General features: G+C 45.1%; 6 protein-coding genes and 1 non-coding gene across 7 annotated transcripts; 2 read left to right on the forward strand and 5 right to left on the reverse strand.

The window, feature by feature from the left end:
• Window positions 1–118: 118 nt before the first annotated feature.
• RSA3 (Rsa3p) lies at window positions 119–706 on the forward strand (the record flags this gene model as incomplete). Its single annotated transcript, XM_022822668.1, has 1 exon — window positions 119–706. The coding sequence occupies one exon, from the start codon at window positions 119–121 to the stop codon at window positions 704–706; it is 588 nt and encodes a 195-aa protein (XP_022674466.1).
• A 195-nt stretch (window positions 707–901) lies between these two features.
• CCC1 (Ccc1p) lies at window positions 902–1,774 on the reverse strand (the record flags this gene model as incomplete). Its single annotated transcript, XM_022822669.1, has 1 exon — window positions 902–1,774. The coding sequence occupies one exon, from the start codon at window positions 1,772–1,774 to the stop codon at window positions 902–904; it is 873 nt and encodes a 290-aa protein (XP_022674467.1).
• A 1,502-nt stretch (window positions 1,775–3,276) lies between these two features.
• On the reverse strand, window positions 3,277–4,377 carry ECM4 (S-glutathionyl-(chloro)hydroquinone reductase; the record flags this gene model as incomplete). Its single annotated transcript, XM_022822671.1, has 1 exon — window positions 3,277–4,377. One exon carries the CDS (start codon window positions 4,375–4,377, stop codon window positions 3,277–3,279), a length of 1,101 nt encoding a protein of 366 aa, XP_022674468.1.
• A 379-nt stretch (window positions 4,378–4,756) lies between these two features.
• Window positions 4,757–5,176, reverse strand: TVP15 (Tvp15p; the record flags this gene model as incomplete). Its single annotated transcript, XM_022822672.1, has 1 exon — window positions 4,757–5,176. One exon carries the CDS (start codon window positions 5,174–5,176, stop codon window positions 4,757–4,759), a length of 420 nt encoding a protein of 139 aa, XP_022674469.1.
• Window positions 5,177–5,610: 434 nt separating this feature from the next.
• On the reverse strand, window positions 5,611–6,363 carry BMH2 (14-3-3 family protein BMH2; the record flags this gene model as incomplete). Its single annotated transcript, XM_022822673.1, has 1 exon — window positions 5,611–6,363. One exon carries the CDS (start codon window positions 6,361–6,363, stop codon window positions 5,611–5,613), a length of 753 nt encoding a protein of 250 aa, XP_022674470.1.
• Window positions 6,364–12,082: 5,719 nt separating this feature from the next.
• Window positions 12,083–12,197, forward strand: KLMA_R205. Its single transcript has 2 exons — window positions 12,083–12,119; window positions 12,153–12,197. It is a non-coding gene; the product is annotated as a tRNA-Leu (tRNA).
• Window positions 12,198–12,501: 304 nt separating this feature from the next.
• IRC20 (E3 ubiquitin-protein ligase IRC20) lies at window positions 12,502–17,042 on the reverse strand (the record flags this gene model as incomplete). Its single annotated transcript, XM_022822674.1, has 2 exons — window positions 12,502–16,012; window positions 16,102–17,042. 2 exons carry the CDS (start codon window positions 17,040–17,042, stop codon window positions 12,502–12,504), a joined length of 4,452 nt encoding a protein of 1,483 aa, XP_022674471.1.
• Between the last annotated feature and the right edge of the window lie 101 nt (window positions 17,043–17,143).

Here is a 17,143-nt window from a genome sequence, read left to right on the forward strand (position 1 = left end):
GATGCGATGAGATGAGATGAGCAAAGAGATGAGATGGGACTGGGCAATAAGGCTGGTGGATCCGTGTTGTTGAGTGATTCAGTGTTGGTGTTTGCAATTGCACAGGTGGAACATCAAGATGTCACAGGGCGATATAGCGGTCAAGAAGAGTGCGAAGAGGAAGAACAGAAGAAAGAAGAGAAGAACACAGGATGTGTCTGATAGTGAGTCGAGTTCGAGTTCGAGCTCAGACGGGGAGGAGGTACAGAACCAAGACCTAGGCCAAGACCAAGACCAGGTAGAGGCCTCTGTTGAGGCGTCTGTTGCCGAGATGGACGTTGACGTTGTTTTGTCGGACGATGAGTTGCCAAGAGAGATGTCGAAGGATACGGTTGAGAGGTTGAGCGAGGTGAAGCTAACGACGAGCGACTTGACAGGGACGCATGGGATCCATCTGGGGAACATTGACTTGCAGAAGATGGCTGGGAACTTGGATGCGAGTCGGGAGAAGTTCCAGGGCAAAGCCCAGGGCCAGGGCCAAGATAAAAGTGGGTTGAAGAACGAGTACTTGAGCATGCTATTCGAGAGTTACGGTGACGACATGAACGAGCTCAGGCAGGCGCCCGACTTCACGAACAAGACGCTTGTGATGCTAGCGAACGTGCTGAAGGACGGGGGCGACATGTTTGACGTGGAGACGCTCAAGACGGTGGTGGAAGGGAAGTAGTGTAAAACGATTAAGAGGTGTGTAGTAAATACGTAGTTATTATACAGGGGAAGAAGATTATTAAGAGAGGTGTGTGTGTGTATATATTATTGTTATGTGTGGGGCCAGGCCAGGCCTAGGGCCAATTATCTGAGATTAATGGAGTATATCAAGTAAAGCAAAGCAAAATGCCTAAACGGCATTTTGGCTTTTGCTTCATTCAATAATCTTCACGAAGAACCACGCGGCGCCCGCTGCTACCCCACCAACAGCCACCATCTGGAGCCCCTCCAACACCTTGCGCTGGAGCGTCGAGTCGGCCATCGACACCTGCGACTTGAAGTACCCAAACCAAAAGAGCGTGATCGTCATCAGCACTATCGACACAAGAAGACCCGTGATCACCTTGTCGACGAAGAAGTACGGCACAAGCGGCACGAACCCACCGGCAAAGTACCCACCACCAATCGTTACGGCGCTGATCCACTGCCTGTTGTCATCGGGCTCGTCGAGACCCTTGCCGTACTTAATGATAAAGTCCACCATGAGCCCCGGATCGCGCTGCATGTCCTTGACGAACGATATGACGGTGTCCTCCGAGAAGTTGGGGTTCATCTCCAAGAGTATGTCTTCGATCTCGTGGTTTATCAGCTGGGTGTTGCTGTAGAACTTCTTTTTTTCCTGCGAGACCTCGGACTTGTAGTAGTCTGATTCGGACTTGGCACCCAAGTAACCACCTAGCCCCATGGAGATTGCGCCTGAAATCAACTCCGCGAAGCCACCGGTGATGACGAGACGGGCGTCCCCGAGGGACGAGAGCCCAGCTGTCAATGCGAATGGGACGGTCAAGCCGTCGGAAAGTCCAATGATCAAATCGGACATGACTCTGGGGTCGACTTTTCCGAAGAAACCGAGCCCATTGGATGGTTGTGGGTAGTCTAGATGGTCCTCATGTGTGTTTTTGCCCGATTCCACGTCTGTAGAGGAGCCATACGAGTTGTTGTGGTTGTTATTATTAGAGAGCAATGGAGCTTCGTCATTTTTGGACACCAGTTTCGAGACTGCGTTTTTGATAGCGACGAGGGACATCTGTATTCCTGGGGGTGCTGTATGTTGCCTTGTCTGTTGCCTAGTCTATTGCTTATTCACTGGGGGCCACTGTTCTGCCTTGCGTCTTGTATCCACTGTTTTGTGAATTTGAGTGTCTAATTCCGATTTACACCCAGGATTTTGTGATTATTATTACTATATTGTTACTGCTAGTGCAACGCCAATGCTAATTACCAGAGTACGGTAGGTAACAGTGGGTAACACTGTCTAACCACTGCCTGCAAACACTGAACAATCCATAATCCATAACTACTGCCCATATATATACATACAATGGCGATGTGTGAGTCCCAAACGGCTGGTGGTTGTTCTGGCTGGCTGGAGGCTCTGGCGCTGGTGTACGGAGGGAAAAGAGAGTGGGAAAAAAAGAGAGAGGGTGGTGTATGGATTTGGTGCGGTGTGTGGGTGTGGGTGTTAACCGGATTTGCGGGGGAGAGGGTCCTGCTGACGTGTGCTGACGTGGGCGCGATGTGATTGGCCAGTGTTATCCGGGTAATCTGCGCCAGCAGATTGGCCGGGTGACACCACTCTCTCCTCTGACTAATGGGAATTCCCTAGGTTACCCAGGGTAACTGCCCTCTCATGTTATAGACAGTAGTAGTAGTAGTATATAAGGCCTAGTAGTACATGCCAAGTGACGGCTGGTGGAAGACACCTGCTGCCTAAGGCTACCCACCACATCTAGATATGTTAGAGATGGATCACAGGAGATCTAGACACGACTATGTAGAAGAATATATCGTAAACCCACTGTGATATGGAAAGAACCAGGCAGGGTATTCTCAGGTACCACTTACTGTACCACTTACTACTACTTACTTGATGTATGTCCCCCGGGTAACCAATGTCTATCCCCCGGGTAACAAGTGTGCCCCCGGGTAACCAATGGTAGCACACTACATTCTCTCCATTCTCTCCATTCTCCCTCCCTCTTTTTTCCTTCGCTTCCCCCCAGTACAGGAAAGAAAAAAGACAGGCAGGAAAAGCAGAGAGACAGGAAAAACAGCGGGTGGTAGTAGTAGTTTTAGTGGTAGTCCATTGTGTTACCCGGGGGGAAGTTATTCCTTGACAAGAACAGCAACACATTCCCAGGGGCAGCGGAGCGGAAAGGCATTTGGGCCAGGACGATGTGTTACCCGGACGCTATGTTACCCGGACGTGTTGTGGCCCTGGTGTCTTCTCGTCCGGGTAACACATCGTCCGGGTAATGTTTAATACATGTCACCCTGAACGAATCACACCACCTTCTGACGCGCGACGGGCGACGGGCCTCCAGCCCAGGCGTATATAGAGGGGCCATACCCAGGAATATACCCAAAAGCATCAGGTAGTTAACATATATTGATCAGTAGAGGTATAGGTAGGAATAGGTTGGTATAGAAATCGAAATATAGACGTCCTACATAAGTTGGGGGTCCTTCCTAAGTCAGGCCCTTCCTAGGTGGGGACTCGCCGAGGCATGCTGCCTCGACTCGCCCCGTCTACTCAGGAAGTGGAAGTACACACGGCGATGGCCCCAACGGCGTCAACCCCAACGGATTGATCTTCCCGTGCGACCGCGTGTAGTGCCACTTGATGTGGTTAAAGTTCGTCGTCTCCCGGAACGCTGGGTAGTTCCAGTACAAGTTCCGCAACCACAAGTGGATGTACGGGTACCCGTCCCGGATCGTAGTCAAGTTCGTCTTGAAATGCTGCACGTACACCGGATCAAACCGCACAATCGTAGGGTACAGTCTCACGTCGGCCTCAGTCAACTGGTCGCCCACAAGATAGAGCGAATTCTTCGAATTCGACGAAGTCGAAATTGAAGACTCCGTCTTCAATTTCTTCTCTGAATTGGCCTTTAAAATCGCCTCGACCTTATCCAAACCTTGAAACACGCTCTGCACCTCCTTCTCGTACACATCCTGCTTCTCTGCAAACCCGGCCTTGTACACGCCGTTGTTGATCGTGTCGTACACCCATGAGTTGATCTCATCGATCGCAGATTCCAATTCCTTGGGCACCAAGTCGATCGGCTCGTGCGCATCGGCCACCGCGTCGAAAACTCCGCTGTTGAAGATCCGGATGATCTCAGAACTCTCGTTGTTCACAATCGTCTGCGTCTTCAAGTCCCATAAAACGGGCACCGTGAACCGGGCATTGTACTCCGGCTCGCTCTTGAAGTAAATCTCCGAGATCCTGTTGAAATGGTAATTGTGGTCAATTGTCCCATCCACATCGTACCGTAGCGAGTCGTTCGCGACGCCCGAACTAACCACAAGCTTGTTCTCGCTCTTGAGCCCAGCAGCTGGCGTGAAGGGTTGATTTGGAGCCTCCTGACCCTTCTCATACGGCAAGAATCGCCAGCCCTTGTCGTCCATGTGCCAATGCACAACGCTAACGCCAATGACGGACGTCAAGCCCTTGAGCACACGCGTGATCAACGTCCGGTGCGCCCAGGGGCACGCTAGCGACACGTAGAGCCAGTACCGGCCCTTCTCGGGCTTGTAAACCGGGTGGTTTGGCGAAATCGTTTCTCTAAACGAAGAGACCTGTCTCTTGAACGAGCCGTCCTTGTCTGCAAAGTCGGCGATGCCCATGGTATTAGTCCTGGGGGGTGATTCTACTGGCAATTGCCCTGGTCTGGTGTTTCTGCTGATACTCAGGAAATGTTTATCCCTGCCCTGTCCTTGCTTTATATAGGAGTCAGTAGGGCATTAAATAGGGGACCATTATTTAGAGCCTTAGTAATCGATTACACATGGGGACTGAGGAGAGACAAACAGCAATCGGGCGTGCTAGGGCTGGCCCAGGGCTAGGCATTGGCCCAGGCCCAAGGTGACCACAATTTACAACTCGATGTCATTCTTTTCAGGAGATACACAGTAGTTACACAGTGGTATGTGGTACATGGTATACAACTGTATATAGAGATATAGATCACAGCCAAAGACACGGCCTTTGGCCGCATCTTTGGGCTCACACAATATCACCCTCGTCCTCACCCGTCGACAACGCAATGTTGGCCGTCTTGAAGTACGCTGGCTCCCCAAGGTCCGGTCTCACGCTCAACACCGCATGCGCCCCTATCATAGGCCAGAGCAACACCCCAACAATGATCGAAAACGCTCCAGAGTAGTCCAAGAGCCCGAATAGCAATGCGAAAAGCGCACCACGACCAGGGTACGTGTAGTAAAACGACGCATACTTGTCGAGCTGGCCCACCTCCCTGAACTCTAGCAAGCCTAGAAGCACCGAAAGCACCAGGCCAAAGATTGCTCTAGTGAGCACGCTCAAGCGGAACAAGTTGAAGAAGAGTTGGCTTAGAAAGAGCAAGCTTAGCACGCCCGAGAAGCCGATAGTCGCGATTCTGTAGGCATTCAAGACTGGAGTGGACATGCTGTGGGTTATATTATTCCTTGGCTTCTGCCTTGGCCTATCTTCTGACCTGTCCCAAACTAAGTGGTTCCATTGGCAAATATATATAACTTTACCCTTTTTATAGAATTATAACATAATTTATTAACATAAAGAGAGAGAGAGAGGGAGTTAGGATAGGTTTAGGTTTAGGTTTAGGTTTAAGATTTATACTTCATTTAAAAACATGAGTCGGGTGGGGTAGGGTAGGGTAGTGGATTGATTGATGGATGGATGGGTTGTTGTACTTAGTCTTGGCTCTGTAAGATAATATAATAATAATTTTTTTTGTTTTGATGGTGTGGCTTAAAGCTGGCTTAAAGCAAGCAAACTCTCAAGCAGGCAGGCCTGCTTGGGAGTTTGCTCGAGTTAACTAGTTAGTCTTTCCCACACCAGAGGTTCCCGCCCCAGTCTTCTTAAGCACCCTCGACAGGCTGGTCCTCTTGACCGGTCTCCGACATGTCGGAGGTCCACAAGGTCAAGTTATCTCTCAACAACTGCATGATCAAGGTACTGTCCTTATACGACTCCTCGGACAAAGTATCTAGCTCAGCAATGGCATCGTCGAAAGCTTGCTTGGCCAAATGGCACGCCTTGTCGGGCGAGTTCTGGATCTCGTAGTAAAACACAGAAAAGTTCAACGCCAAACCCAACCTGATAGGGTGTGTTGGAGGCAACTCTGTAGTAGCAATGTCCGAGGCCTCCTTGTAAGCCTCCAAGGACGACTGCGTAGCAGTCTCACGAACCTCGCCAGACGAAAACTCGGCCAGATAACGGTGGTAGTCACCCTTCATCTTATAGTAAAACACCTTGGACTCCCCAGTGGTAGCACTAGGAATCAAGTGCGTGTCCAAAACAGACAAGATATCGTCACAGATCTTGGTCAACTCAGACTCGATCTTAGACCGGTACGTCCGGATCAACTGCACTTGGTGCTCAGACTTCTCCTTAGCTTCCTCCTTCTGCTCAATAGAGGACACAATCCTCCATGACGCACGACGTGCACCAATCACGTTCTTGTAAGCAACTGACAACAAGTTACGCTCTTCTACAGACAACTCCTGTCCCGAAGAAGCAACGTTCTTCATATTCTCCACCATTTCCTCATAACGTTCTGCTTGTTCGGCCAACTTGGCTAGATAAACGGAATCCTCGCGACTCAATGACATGATTACTTTTTAACTAGGGTGTGTGATTGATAATTTCCGATTCGATTCGATAATAACTCCTGGTGTATGACAACTCCTGGTGTATGACTGACTTTTACTAACCTCGCCACTCCTTTTATATTAAGGGGATTCCGAACGCTTTGACAAGTTTTGTATTCTTTGTTTAGTGTGTGTATGTGTATCTTCCTTGCGTTTGTGTAGAGATAAAAAACAATCCGTACAAGATACTAAATGGGAGATACTAATTGGTTCAATTAAAACAAGTCTATTACAAGTCTGTTCAAACAAAAGGAAAATTAAATTAAATTCTAAATCCAAAGTTACTTCTATTACCTTGTTTCCAGAGAGAAAGCGTTATGTGTGTATTGTATATTGTTTCAGGGGCTTTCTAATTTTTTTTTCTCTTTTAAAAACTTTTTTTTTCTCTCTTGTTTTTATTTATTTTGAATTTTTTTTTTTTTTTTTTCTGCTTCGAATTTTTTTTATTTTTATTTTTAATTTTCTGGAAGGGGAGGGAGGATTTTTCGCCACCGAGGGACACCTAGGGGAATCCGGGTAATCCGATGTACTCCGGGTGACAATTGGTTCTCCGGGTAACAGAGGCAGTGGCAAATAGGGGAGTGGGAAAGGAGAGGCAGAGGCAGAGGCAAGGGGAATGATATGTGAGTTGTGAGTTGTGCTTGTTTCGTGTCGGCCGGGTAAGTGGGTGGCCCCTCTTATACACTGTACATACTGTACTTACTACAGTACACAGTACATACCTGCCTGATTCATGAATGATTGATTCCCAGGGGGAAGACTGGACGGAGATATGTTTCCGCAGCATGTCCCTGTTCCCTGTTCCTGGGTTACCCGGGGCGCGCGCGGTATGACTCGCACATTCCTATTCCCAGGGGGACACCGAGACATGGTGACATGGTGACACGAGGGAATGGGAACGGAATGGCAGCGGAATGGGGAGCGGAACGGGTGTGTGCCTTGCGTGACGTGGGGTGGTACTCTTTTTTTTTTTGACTTGGTGGAGTCAGGGAGGGTAACTGGGGACAAGGGAGGATAATGTGAGGGTAACCGGGGACAGCAGTCAGAAAGACTCACTGACTGACTTGTTCCCGGTCCCTCCTTTGTCCCTGGTCCTACCATCACCGGGTAACTTGTAAAGTAATAGGCGGCGGCGGCGGCGGCTAAATATCAAGACGTACTCTCTACCAGATACACAGATATACAGATATGTAGCTAATAAACACTGTGGATTCCTCAGACACCACAGATCTTGATTGGAAATATACCCAACCACAACATGGTAGCGCCGCGATCGCTCACTAGACGTGATATGTCGGACATATCTTGTCAACTATATCCTTGAGGCAGCCGCACTTACGATTGACCGTCTTACCTGTCCATGGTTTGTTGCAAGATTTACATTTACCGCTATTAAACCCGCAGATATAATGGAGCCCTAGTTCTGTCGCTATTGCTGCTAAGCATGACTCTGCTGCTTCCATCAGGTCATCGGGGTCCACGTCAACCAGGTCTGCCTTGTGCTCGTCAGCCCGTGCATACGATTCAGTCTCTTCTGTTGTCATCACCATGTCACCGGGGAATTGATCCAGGTCCACGTACCGATATGCCACTAAATTCCCATCAGTGTCATAAAACCTAAGACCGTGGGTGGTTATGTAAGGTGCGTCGGTATGAAACTGGTGGAGCACATCATAGACCCTAGTATCTTGTGAAACAAACGTGAACCCAGCAGTGACGATACGACTTGCTGTACGGTCTAAATCGCATAGTTTAGTGTTGAAAAAACGGTTCAAATCATAGTCGTCAGTATACTGAGTTCCGTTACTGCCGGCAGACGAAAAAGGGGCCACCATCAGTACTAATAACGCTAGTAGGTGAACAAACATCGAGAAATATGGAGAGAAGCTATCACACAAACCAACAAAGATACGACTTCGTCGGAACTTCGGAAATTATGGAAGGAGGGAAACAATGTGTACCGCAACTTCTTTTGTAGTAAGAAACATCATGACTAGAACAAATGATGATAGAAAACTGTGCCAATAAATGTGACAAATTAAAAAGGGAACTGGAGAAAAATGAAGACATTGAGCTACCAACCGCCTTGAAATTGTTACACACTGAATCTAAGAAACCAGTAACAGTTGGAGTCGAGCATACAATGGTACAAATAGGTATACAAAATCTGGCAAGAATTACAATAAGTATGTGACAACCAAGAAAAAAGGTAAAGTTAATTACATTGAGCAAAGCTCAAGAACAAATGGTGACGTTTCCACAACTGATTCATGTTATCTTAGTCAAAATTAATCATAAATATTTTTATCATGCTAGATTCCAGAACAACCATAGCGTTGGTTCCTAACAGAAATCTGCCACATAATATCAAAGGTGAATCCAACATTAAATTGTTTGCAGCAGGACAAAATGAAATCAGAGAAACAAATCAGAGTCAAACTAATTTACACAACTGTAGCTGATTCACGAGGCAATGGAGTGGCTCTACGACTAAACAGAACACTTCTTGACCGTTGTCAAATAAACTTGTTGATACCCATTTATAAAAACGGGCCTGAAGGGAATTCTATGAACAAGTTGGAGAATGGTTACATAAAGCACAAGATAAGCTAAATTCGACCAGTCAGGAGGAAAATTGATTTAATAGAGACTCTTACGAAAAAGTGCAGATTGGTTGCAAGAGGAGATATATATTCTTACACCACCTCATATCAAACAAAAGGATAAAGTCCTAAGACTCAATAAATCCTTAAACTGTCTAAAGCAAAGCGGATCCAATTGGCAGAAAACAATTAAGGATTACCTAAAAGGTAAATTCCTAGAAATAACTGTATGTTTTATTCGTGGATGACATAGTCATAGCCGGCAACAACGACAACACCATAAACCAATGCATAACAGATCTGCAAACCAGACGGTTCACCCAAACGGACGTGACAAAGACTACGATATGACATCTTGGGCATAGATGTAGAATACAAGAAGGGTATAAGCATGAAGTACAGGTTTGGCATAGCGTACTATACTAACATATTGGCACAACATCAATTATACCACACAATCTGTGACATATACTGAAGATTAATCATCTTAAAGTACTAACTGACAAGTGGCTTAAGTAACCGCGACCACATGACATTATTACGGGGGGAGGTGTTGAGACGGAGCATATTTTATGAGAGGGTATCTACCAATGTAATAGGCGGTTAAGTATCCAGATATACAGACAGACAGATACACAGATATATAGCTAATAAACACTGTGTGTGGATCCATCAGATACCCAGATCTTGATTGGAAATATACCCAACCACTACATGGGTAGCTCTGCTTAGTTCCCGCTGGACTGCATTAGTCCGCACATGGTACATCCCATAAATTCTGACAACAATAATATGTATCGACCCAGATTAAGAATCGGACGTCAGCGTGCCAAGTACCCCCGTTGTCAAATCGTGAGCACCAGCTTGATAAATGAGTTCCTTCGGCTTCGTGTAACATACTGTCCATTGCTTCTTCGAGCATCGGGTACGATACTGTTGTATCACAATGCTTACCCGTCATCCACGGGGTAATACCTACTAGCACCGTCATAGGCTTACCGTCTGTGCCCGTCAATGTGTACCATTTTGCGGCACCGTTACATTTCGTCCTAGTAGATCCTCTAATCATGTCACTTGCCATAGAATAGACCGAGGCGAGGCCTGACGAGAGCTTAAACCTCCAAGTTATTGTGTCATATCTATCTCTTGAGTAACCTCCCTGGCACATCTCGGTCTGTACGACATGATCTGGATCCAGATAATTTATGGCTTGATCCGCACCGATACCAATTAATACTGAGTTAAGTATCTCAGTACGCTTGTCATTACGTTTATAAGTATCTGTATTGTTTTCTTGTGTGCTCATAATGAAGTCAACCAACGAATGAACACCATCCCAGTTGATCATTAACGCTTCTCCACTAGATGCCAGATAAGAGCGGTCAGCTTCCGGCGTGCAGTCATATGCGCTAAGCGGGACACTATAGATCAAGGTACTGTTATCAAGGTCCACTGTCGTGTTGAGTGCATTACTACACATAAAGAGTGAAAGCAACGATAAAAATAGGGCTAGCATATGTTTATCGTATTTCTCTCTCTCTCTCTCCTATATGATTATGTATGTACATACAGCAGATAGGTATCCAATAGTGGTAGCAGCAACTAGGTAAGTAAGGTAGTCAAGCAATTCTTATCTTGAATTGATATAGGACAAACCCAAGAACAAAAAAAAGGAAAAACAAAAAGGCAGCAAGATGTGTTAGCTAACTAACTGCTTTTTTAATTTGTACATTTAAGCACTTGACCCAATCGTCGAATTCATATTCTGTATCGACCAGTGGTAGGTAAACAATCTTCCTAATTTTAGAATTCGGGAAAGCTTTGAAACTGATGTAATCACTGTCGCCAAGTTTAAGAGGATAAAGGGAGAATTTATCAGAAATAAGGATATGAAATTATCTTAAGCGTTGGACTTGTTATTTATCATATGAAGCTGAAGAGTCCACGGCATCTAAGCGTACCTAAAGTTAATTACATTGAACAAAGTTCAAAAACAAATGGTGACGTTTCCACAACTGACTCATGCTTTCTTAGTCAAGATTAATCATAAATGTTTTTATGATGCTAGATTCCAGAACAACCGTAGCGTTGATCCCTAACAGAATTTTGCTATGCAATATCAAAGATGAATCCAACAGCAAAGTGCTTGCAGCAGGACAAAATGAAATCACAGTTGAAGGAGAAGGAATTCTAAAACTTAGATTGAATGAAAACATTTCATTTGATATCAAAGCGATGGCGGTACCATATGATTACATTCACTGACGAATGCACTAGATATAAGTGGACTGTCCCATTATATCTAAGAACAGAGAAACAAGTCAGAGTAGCAATCATTTCCATAATAAAACAAACTCGGACTTTACACAACAGTAACTGATTCAAGAGGCAATGGAGTGCTGAACGACCAAACAGGACTCTACTTGACCGATGCCCGTACGTTGCTCGAAGAAACAGGCCTATCCAAGGAATTCTGGTATATGATTTAAATCATACCTACAAACAAAAACTAAAATGTTCACCAATCGAGAAGGCTGGCATTAAACCACTTAAGTTAAAACATATACATGCTTTCGGTCAACTGGCTTATTATCGCATTAATTCAACTTCTAAACTTGACATAAGAGCAAAACTTGGTTATCTTTTACATCCATCAGCAGAATCCTACGGATATATTATTCTGGATGCTGAAACAAACAGACTTGTTGACTCCACGGACTTCAGACCATTTTATAAAAATGGGCCTGAAGGGATCACCGAAAAGGAATTCTATGAACAAGTTGGAGAATGGTTACATAAAGCACAAGATAAGCTAAATTCGACCAGTCAAGAGGAAAAGAATGAACCAGAATTCATCACACAATCCAAACACAGAAAGTGAGCAAACTACAGCAGAAGAATCCACAGCCGCATAAACACCCAAACGACGACTCCAATCCGTTACAAGACGTACATTGTACTAGATAATAAACACGACCTTGATTATAAGGCACGAAATACACCGAGCCAGGGACAATGCCCCGTGCCCATGGCCCCCGAACTAGGTCCCCTGCCCATCTCCCTCTTCCAAGTACTACGGTTGTGTGGCCGAGCGGTCTAAGGCGCCTGATTCAAGATATGTAATCTTAACCAATGAAAATTGGGAACACTCAGGTATCGTAAGATGCAAGAGTTCGAATCTCTTCGCAACCATTACTTTTTGGCAGTTTTTTTGGAACTTTTTTTTTCCTTTTCTTGTTACCCGGGGCACCTCTGCTGTAATATACTGTATACTGTATACTGTATATATATGTGTTGAAAAGAGATACGATTACACGTGACCTATATATAGTGTCTGAGTAATTAAGAGTAGAGTAGACTGACTATTCGTGGCCACTGATGTGCCCAGCATAAGGTGATGAAGTGGTATTCATCCTATCCATATAAAGCACCACTAATTGAACAAAACAACGTCAATTACTAATAATACAGTATATACCATATTACATACCCTGGATCAGTTGTTTACAAGGTGATGAGTAGCCCCGCTCCCGCTCCCGCTCTCAAACAAACAGTGCCAGAGATGCTCTTTGCCCCTCGAGTCCGAGCTCAAGTCTTCCAACGAGAAATTGTCCTCCCCGGAAGTCTCCCCGGAAGTATTCCCAGCAGCCCCCGCAAGGATCGCCTTGTACTTCATAATACTCTCCTCAACCGTGTTCCGCACCATAAAGTTCCACACATACGTCTCCTCGCTCTGCCCGATCCGGTGGATCCGGCTGATCGCCTGTTGCTCCGTGCTCTCCCCGAGAATCGGATCCAACAGTATCAAATGACGCGCATTCACCAACGTTAGCCCAGTAGCCTGCGACTGCAAGTTCAACAACAAACACGTACACTCAGGGTCCTTCCGGAACTTGTTCACCGCCTTCGCAAACTTCGTGTTCCTCACTGACCGCGCATACACAATCCCATGCGACATCAAGAGTCGCGACAATATGTCCAAAAACGCTTGGTGCGACGAGTAAACAACTATCTGCGGCCGCTTCTTATGCGGCTCGTCTTCCAAATGCTTCTGCTTGATGTACATTATTAGCTTGAGCACCTGGTCCACCTTCCCTCCCCACGAGTTCCCAAGCACAACGTTGTCCACCTCGCTCATCTTGCTGAACCGCGAGTACTTTTTCGTAATAATATCCTCCTCGGAACCTTCTCTTTCTCCTTCTCTTCCTTCTTGTTCCTGTTCTTGCCCTTTGCAATTCGCCTTCACCTCCGTCTCCGCATCCCCAGCCTTAGCGGTTGCCTCTTTTGCCTCCTCCTTAGCAGCATCTTCCGTCCCCTCCCTGAACTTGAAGTGGTAAACCTCGGTCGTCAGTATCGCGTTCTTGCACAAAGGACAAGATGCGTTCTTCCGGAACCAATGCGTCACACACTCTTTACAAAAGAAATGGCCGCACTTCAATATCGACCCAGTGTATATCTCACTGTAACATATCGCACACGAAATGTTCTCTCCTCTAGCGATAGCACTCTTCAATTGGCTCAAGGTCTCAAGATACCGCACTCTAGACTCCAAATTGTGAATCACCTTCACATTCGACTCGTACTCGTATCCCTCGTTCACCCTCTTGATTATACCGTTCTTCACTTTTACACTCTGATCAGATAACGGCACCAACGAGTCCGATATCCTTTGCAAGTAACTGTAATAGCTCGTCTTCGCATTGTATATATCGTTGAACCTCTTGAGCACGCCATTACGTACCTCTTGGTTCTCCCTAACAATCCTCGGTATCTCCATCTCATAACAGTTGATGAAATCTTGCATCATATGGTTCGCTAACCCAGACTTGGAAAGAAGCTGTCTGATCGACTTGTCTTCTTCCGCTTTGTTCAACAGCTGTTTGAGCGTCTCCCCATGTACAAAAACAGTGCTCTTCAAAAGTTCCGCATGGAACTCAGAACTCAACAAACTCACCTCCAACTTCACATTCACAGGTTCCACTGTCGTCTCCATCACCATCATGTCCTCACGGTTCTTTAAAATACGCTCCATAACGTCTAGTATAGAGAAAACCTTGTCTTGATCGTCAATCGACCTCCCATACTCCTTCGCCTTCTCCTCATCGTTATCATCGTTATCGTAATCTTTGATAATGGTGTTGTATGAGAGTACTTCCAAGTCCTTCATCAACCTATTGAATTGCTGTGCTTGTTGGTTCATTATCTCAAAGAGAGTGACCATCTTCTGGAATATGTAACTGGACTCCAATATAGAGCCAAGATTACCTTTCTTCGACGAAATCGTATCCAACAGCATTTTACGTTTGTGCTTCGCATTCATCAACCAGTCGCGAACCCTGTTGATCTCGCTATCCACATCATAAATTCGTTCGTGTAGCATCTCGCGTCTCAACTGTTCCGCAATACCGTAATTGTACTTCTCCAACTCTTGAAATCTAGTTATTGTTGACATCTCATCTGCAGTATAAACGATACTCTTGGTCTCAGACTTGACCTCAGACTTGGCCTCAGTCTCGGCATCAGCCTGGGCCTCGTCCAATTTCTTGGTTCCAAGTTGGTAACAAGTTGTAGCCAAAAAGAAAAAGGCTTGGTGCAATATGTGTAACAGCAGACGAATGTTCGCCATATTTTTAGTTGATAAACCCTTTTTCACGCTATCTTCGTTTATCTTCAAGAAATTTTCGATACCGTATGTCTGTTTTAGATCATGGGTTATCTCTTTAATGATACCTTTAAAGATTGAAATTGCATCCTCAAACTTCTCATCAATCTCCATCCTGACTTGTCCCAGCTGTATTTTAATCGCATAGTTCTCCCTTTGCAGCCCATATATCTTGTCTAGAACCTCTTCCCTCATACCATCCAAGATAGCATCCATGTCTTTAAGTTCATCGGTCTCTCTCCATGATACACCTTCTGAACCATTCATAATGGACATAGATGCATGACAACACGTCATTCTGAGCCTGTTTAACCAAACGGAAAGCTGTGATGTATCCAAATTTCCAGAACCATTCCCTCTCGAATCGTAACCAGAAACACTTAAAAATGAATTCCACAAGTTCACGTAATGGTCCTGTTCAATCGGATTAAATTCAACTGGGACCATGTAATTTATTTGTCTTGGGATCTTGATTTGATTCTGTACATCGCGCTTCAAATGTCTGATAGCAAGGTTAAACCGAGGGAAAATATCGACGAATTCTTCCAAAGAAACTATAGAACCTTGGAATCCATTAAACTCTTCTTCTGGAAAAATAGCGTTATAGGCATCCGGACGCAGCAACAACCTCTTTCTGCGGAATTCAATCGATGAAACAGTAGACACTATGTTTTGCATAACATGGAACGGATGGATTTGCAAATACCCAAAGATGTTTTGAATTTCGGTAAACCACTGTACAGGAGTACCAGAAACCCCCCATGTATGTACTCTGTGGATAGTATCCGCGCAACGAGTTGCGTATAAAGTTCTACGAAGCAATTGGGCTTCATCCAAGATGATCCTGTGAAACTCCATGACGGATAATGGTGATGTATAATCATATCTTCTAGTAGATTCTCTACTGGGCCTCTGAATTTGACTGAACTCTGCATAGTGAACTTCCGATGAGAGTGTACTGTATGAGCATATGATGACGTTATATTCTGCCAAACGCTCCACGATCTGTTTTGGTTGCTCATTGTTAAACCTTTTGCGAGCTTTTTCAAATCCTTCATAATGGAAAACGCTAAAATCCGAGTCCTCCCCCCTGATATGGATAGCCATTTCATCTATCCATTGCTGTAGAATACTCTCAGGGCAAACAACCAAGTTTGTCTTCACTCTCTTGATGATTTTCCCATTTAGTGGTGAGATAAATGTCTCATTCTCTGAACCCTTCGGTATATTTCGCACATTCTTAGCGAACAGGCAAAGAATTTCAATAGTTTTCCCAAGACCCATTTCCTCGGCAAGTAGTCCCTTTGCTCTTTTACCTTCATGGCGGTGGTTTGATATCCACTCTCTATATATCTCAAACGCAGACTCCACGGGCAAAATATAGCCCGTGAACTTATTAACTTATTCCAAAACACACCGCCTATCGGCATATACTGGTATCCAAACGAAATGTGTTCATTTAAAAACTCCAAAAGTTCCTCTGTTGTTTTTACATCACGAGCAGGTGGTGTGTCTTCTTTGTCATAGTAACCTTCCTTTCTAAGCATCCAGTCAATTGATTCCATTTGAAAGGGCATCAACGAGACATCAAGTTGCGGCGGTACTTCAATCTGAACGCCTTTTCGTACTGTTTGCTCGGTGTATCTTGAAACCACGTCGCTGAATTCATTCCTAATCTTAGCCTTGTCTATTTTTTTCACATAGCGCTCTACATCTCTCGACAAGAATAGGTCGCTAAGTAGTTTATTGGTTTCCTTGCCGAAATTATTCGCATTATCCAGATAGCAAAGCAACGAGAGTTGCAACTTTATCATCCAGTTATTGTTTTCATCCACATACATAATTAAAGGGTGTAATTTTACATCCTTGAAACGGTACGTGTTCTTGTCGCGGATGGCTATTCTCCTCTTCTTCTTCTTCCTTTTATTACTAATCACCGCAGCGGTTTCACCTCCATTTACATTTGCATTTGTATTTTCATTAGCACGAACAAGCTCTTCCCAATTACGCGCTTCCTGGACTTTAACGCTGGCACAATCTATGGCTTGCTGTAGCTGAGGACTCCATTGCGTACAGTTCCATTTCCCTAATAGCCACGAGTCATGGCTGAAAAGCATGTACGATTTGTCGGTTTCCTGGTCTCGTTCGAAACTTAGGGAGACGCTAACTTGCTTACACTTGTCAGATTTGGTGAATTCTCCATACTTGAACTCCCAATCGAGTATCGGTACCACGGAGTACTTCTCATAAGACTTTTTATTTACCGATTCGAAAGGTTTGAGCGTCTCATTGAAGGAGAAAGTTGAGATTCCTTCAACAAATTCAACATCTTCTTCTCGTAATTCCCATACCGTGCAATCACTTCTAGAACTCATGCTACTCCACTTCACTTTCCGTGCTGTTGTTCCCTAACTTACTTACTTAGTCACTCGCTCACTCTACACCTGTTATTTTATTAACTCTCGGAGTAATGTTT

The sequence above is a fragment of the Kluyveromyces marxianus genome, chromosome 2, assembly GCF_001417885.1.
Source record: "Kluyveromyces marxianus DMKU3-1042 DNA, complete genome, chromosome 2".
Taxonomy (NCBI): domain Eukaryota; kingdom Fungi; phylum Ascomycota; class Saccharomycetes; order Saccharomycetales; family Saccharomycetaceae; genus Kluyveromyces; species Kluyveromyces marxianus.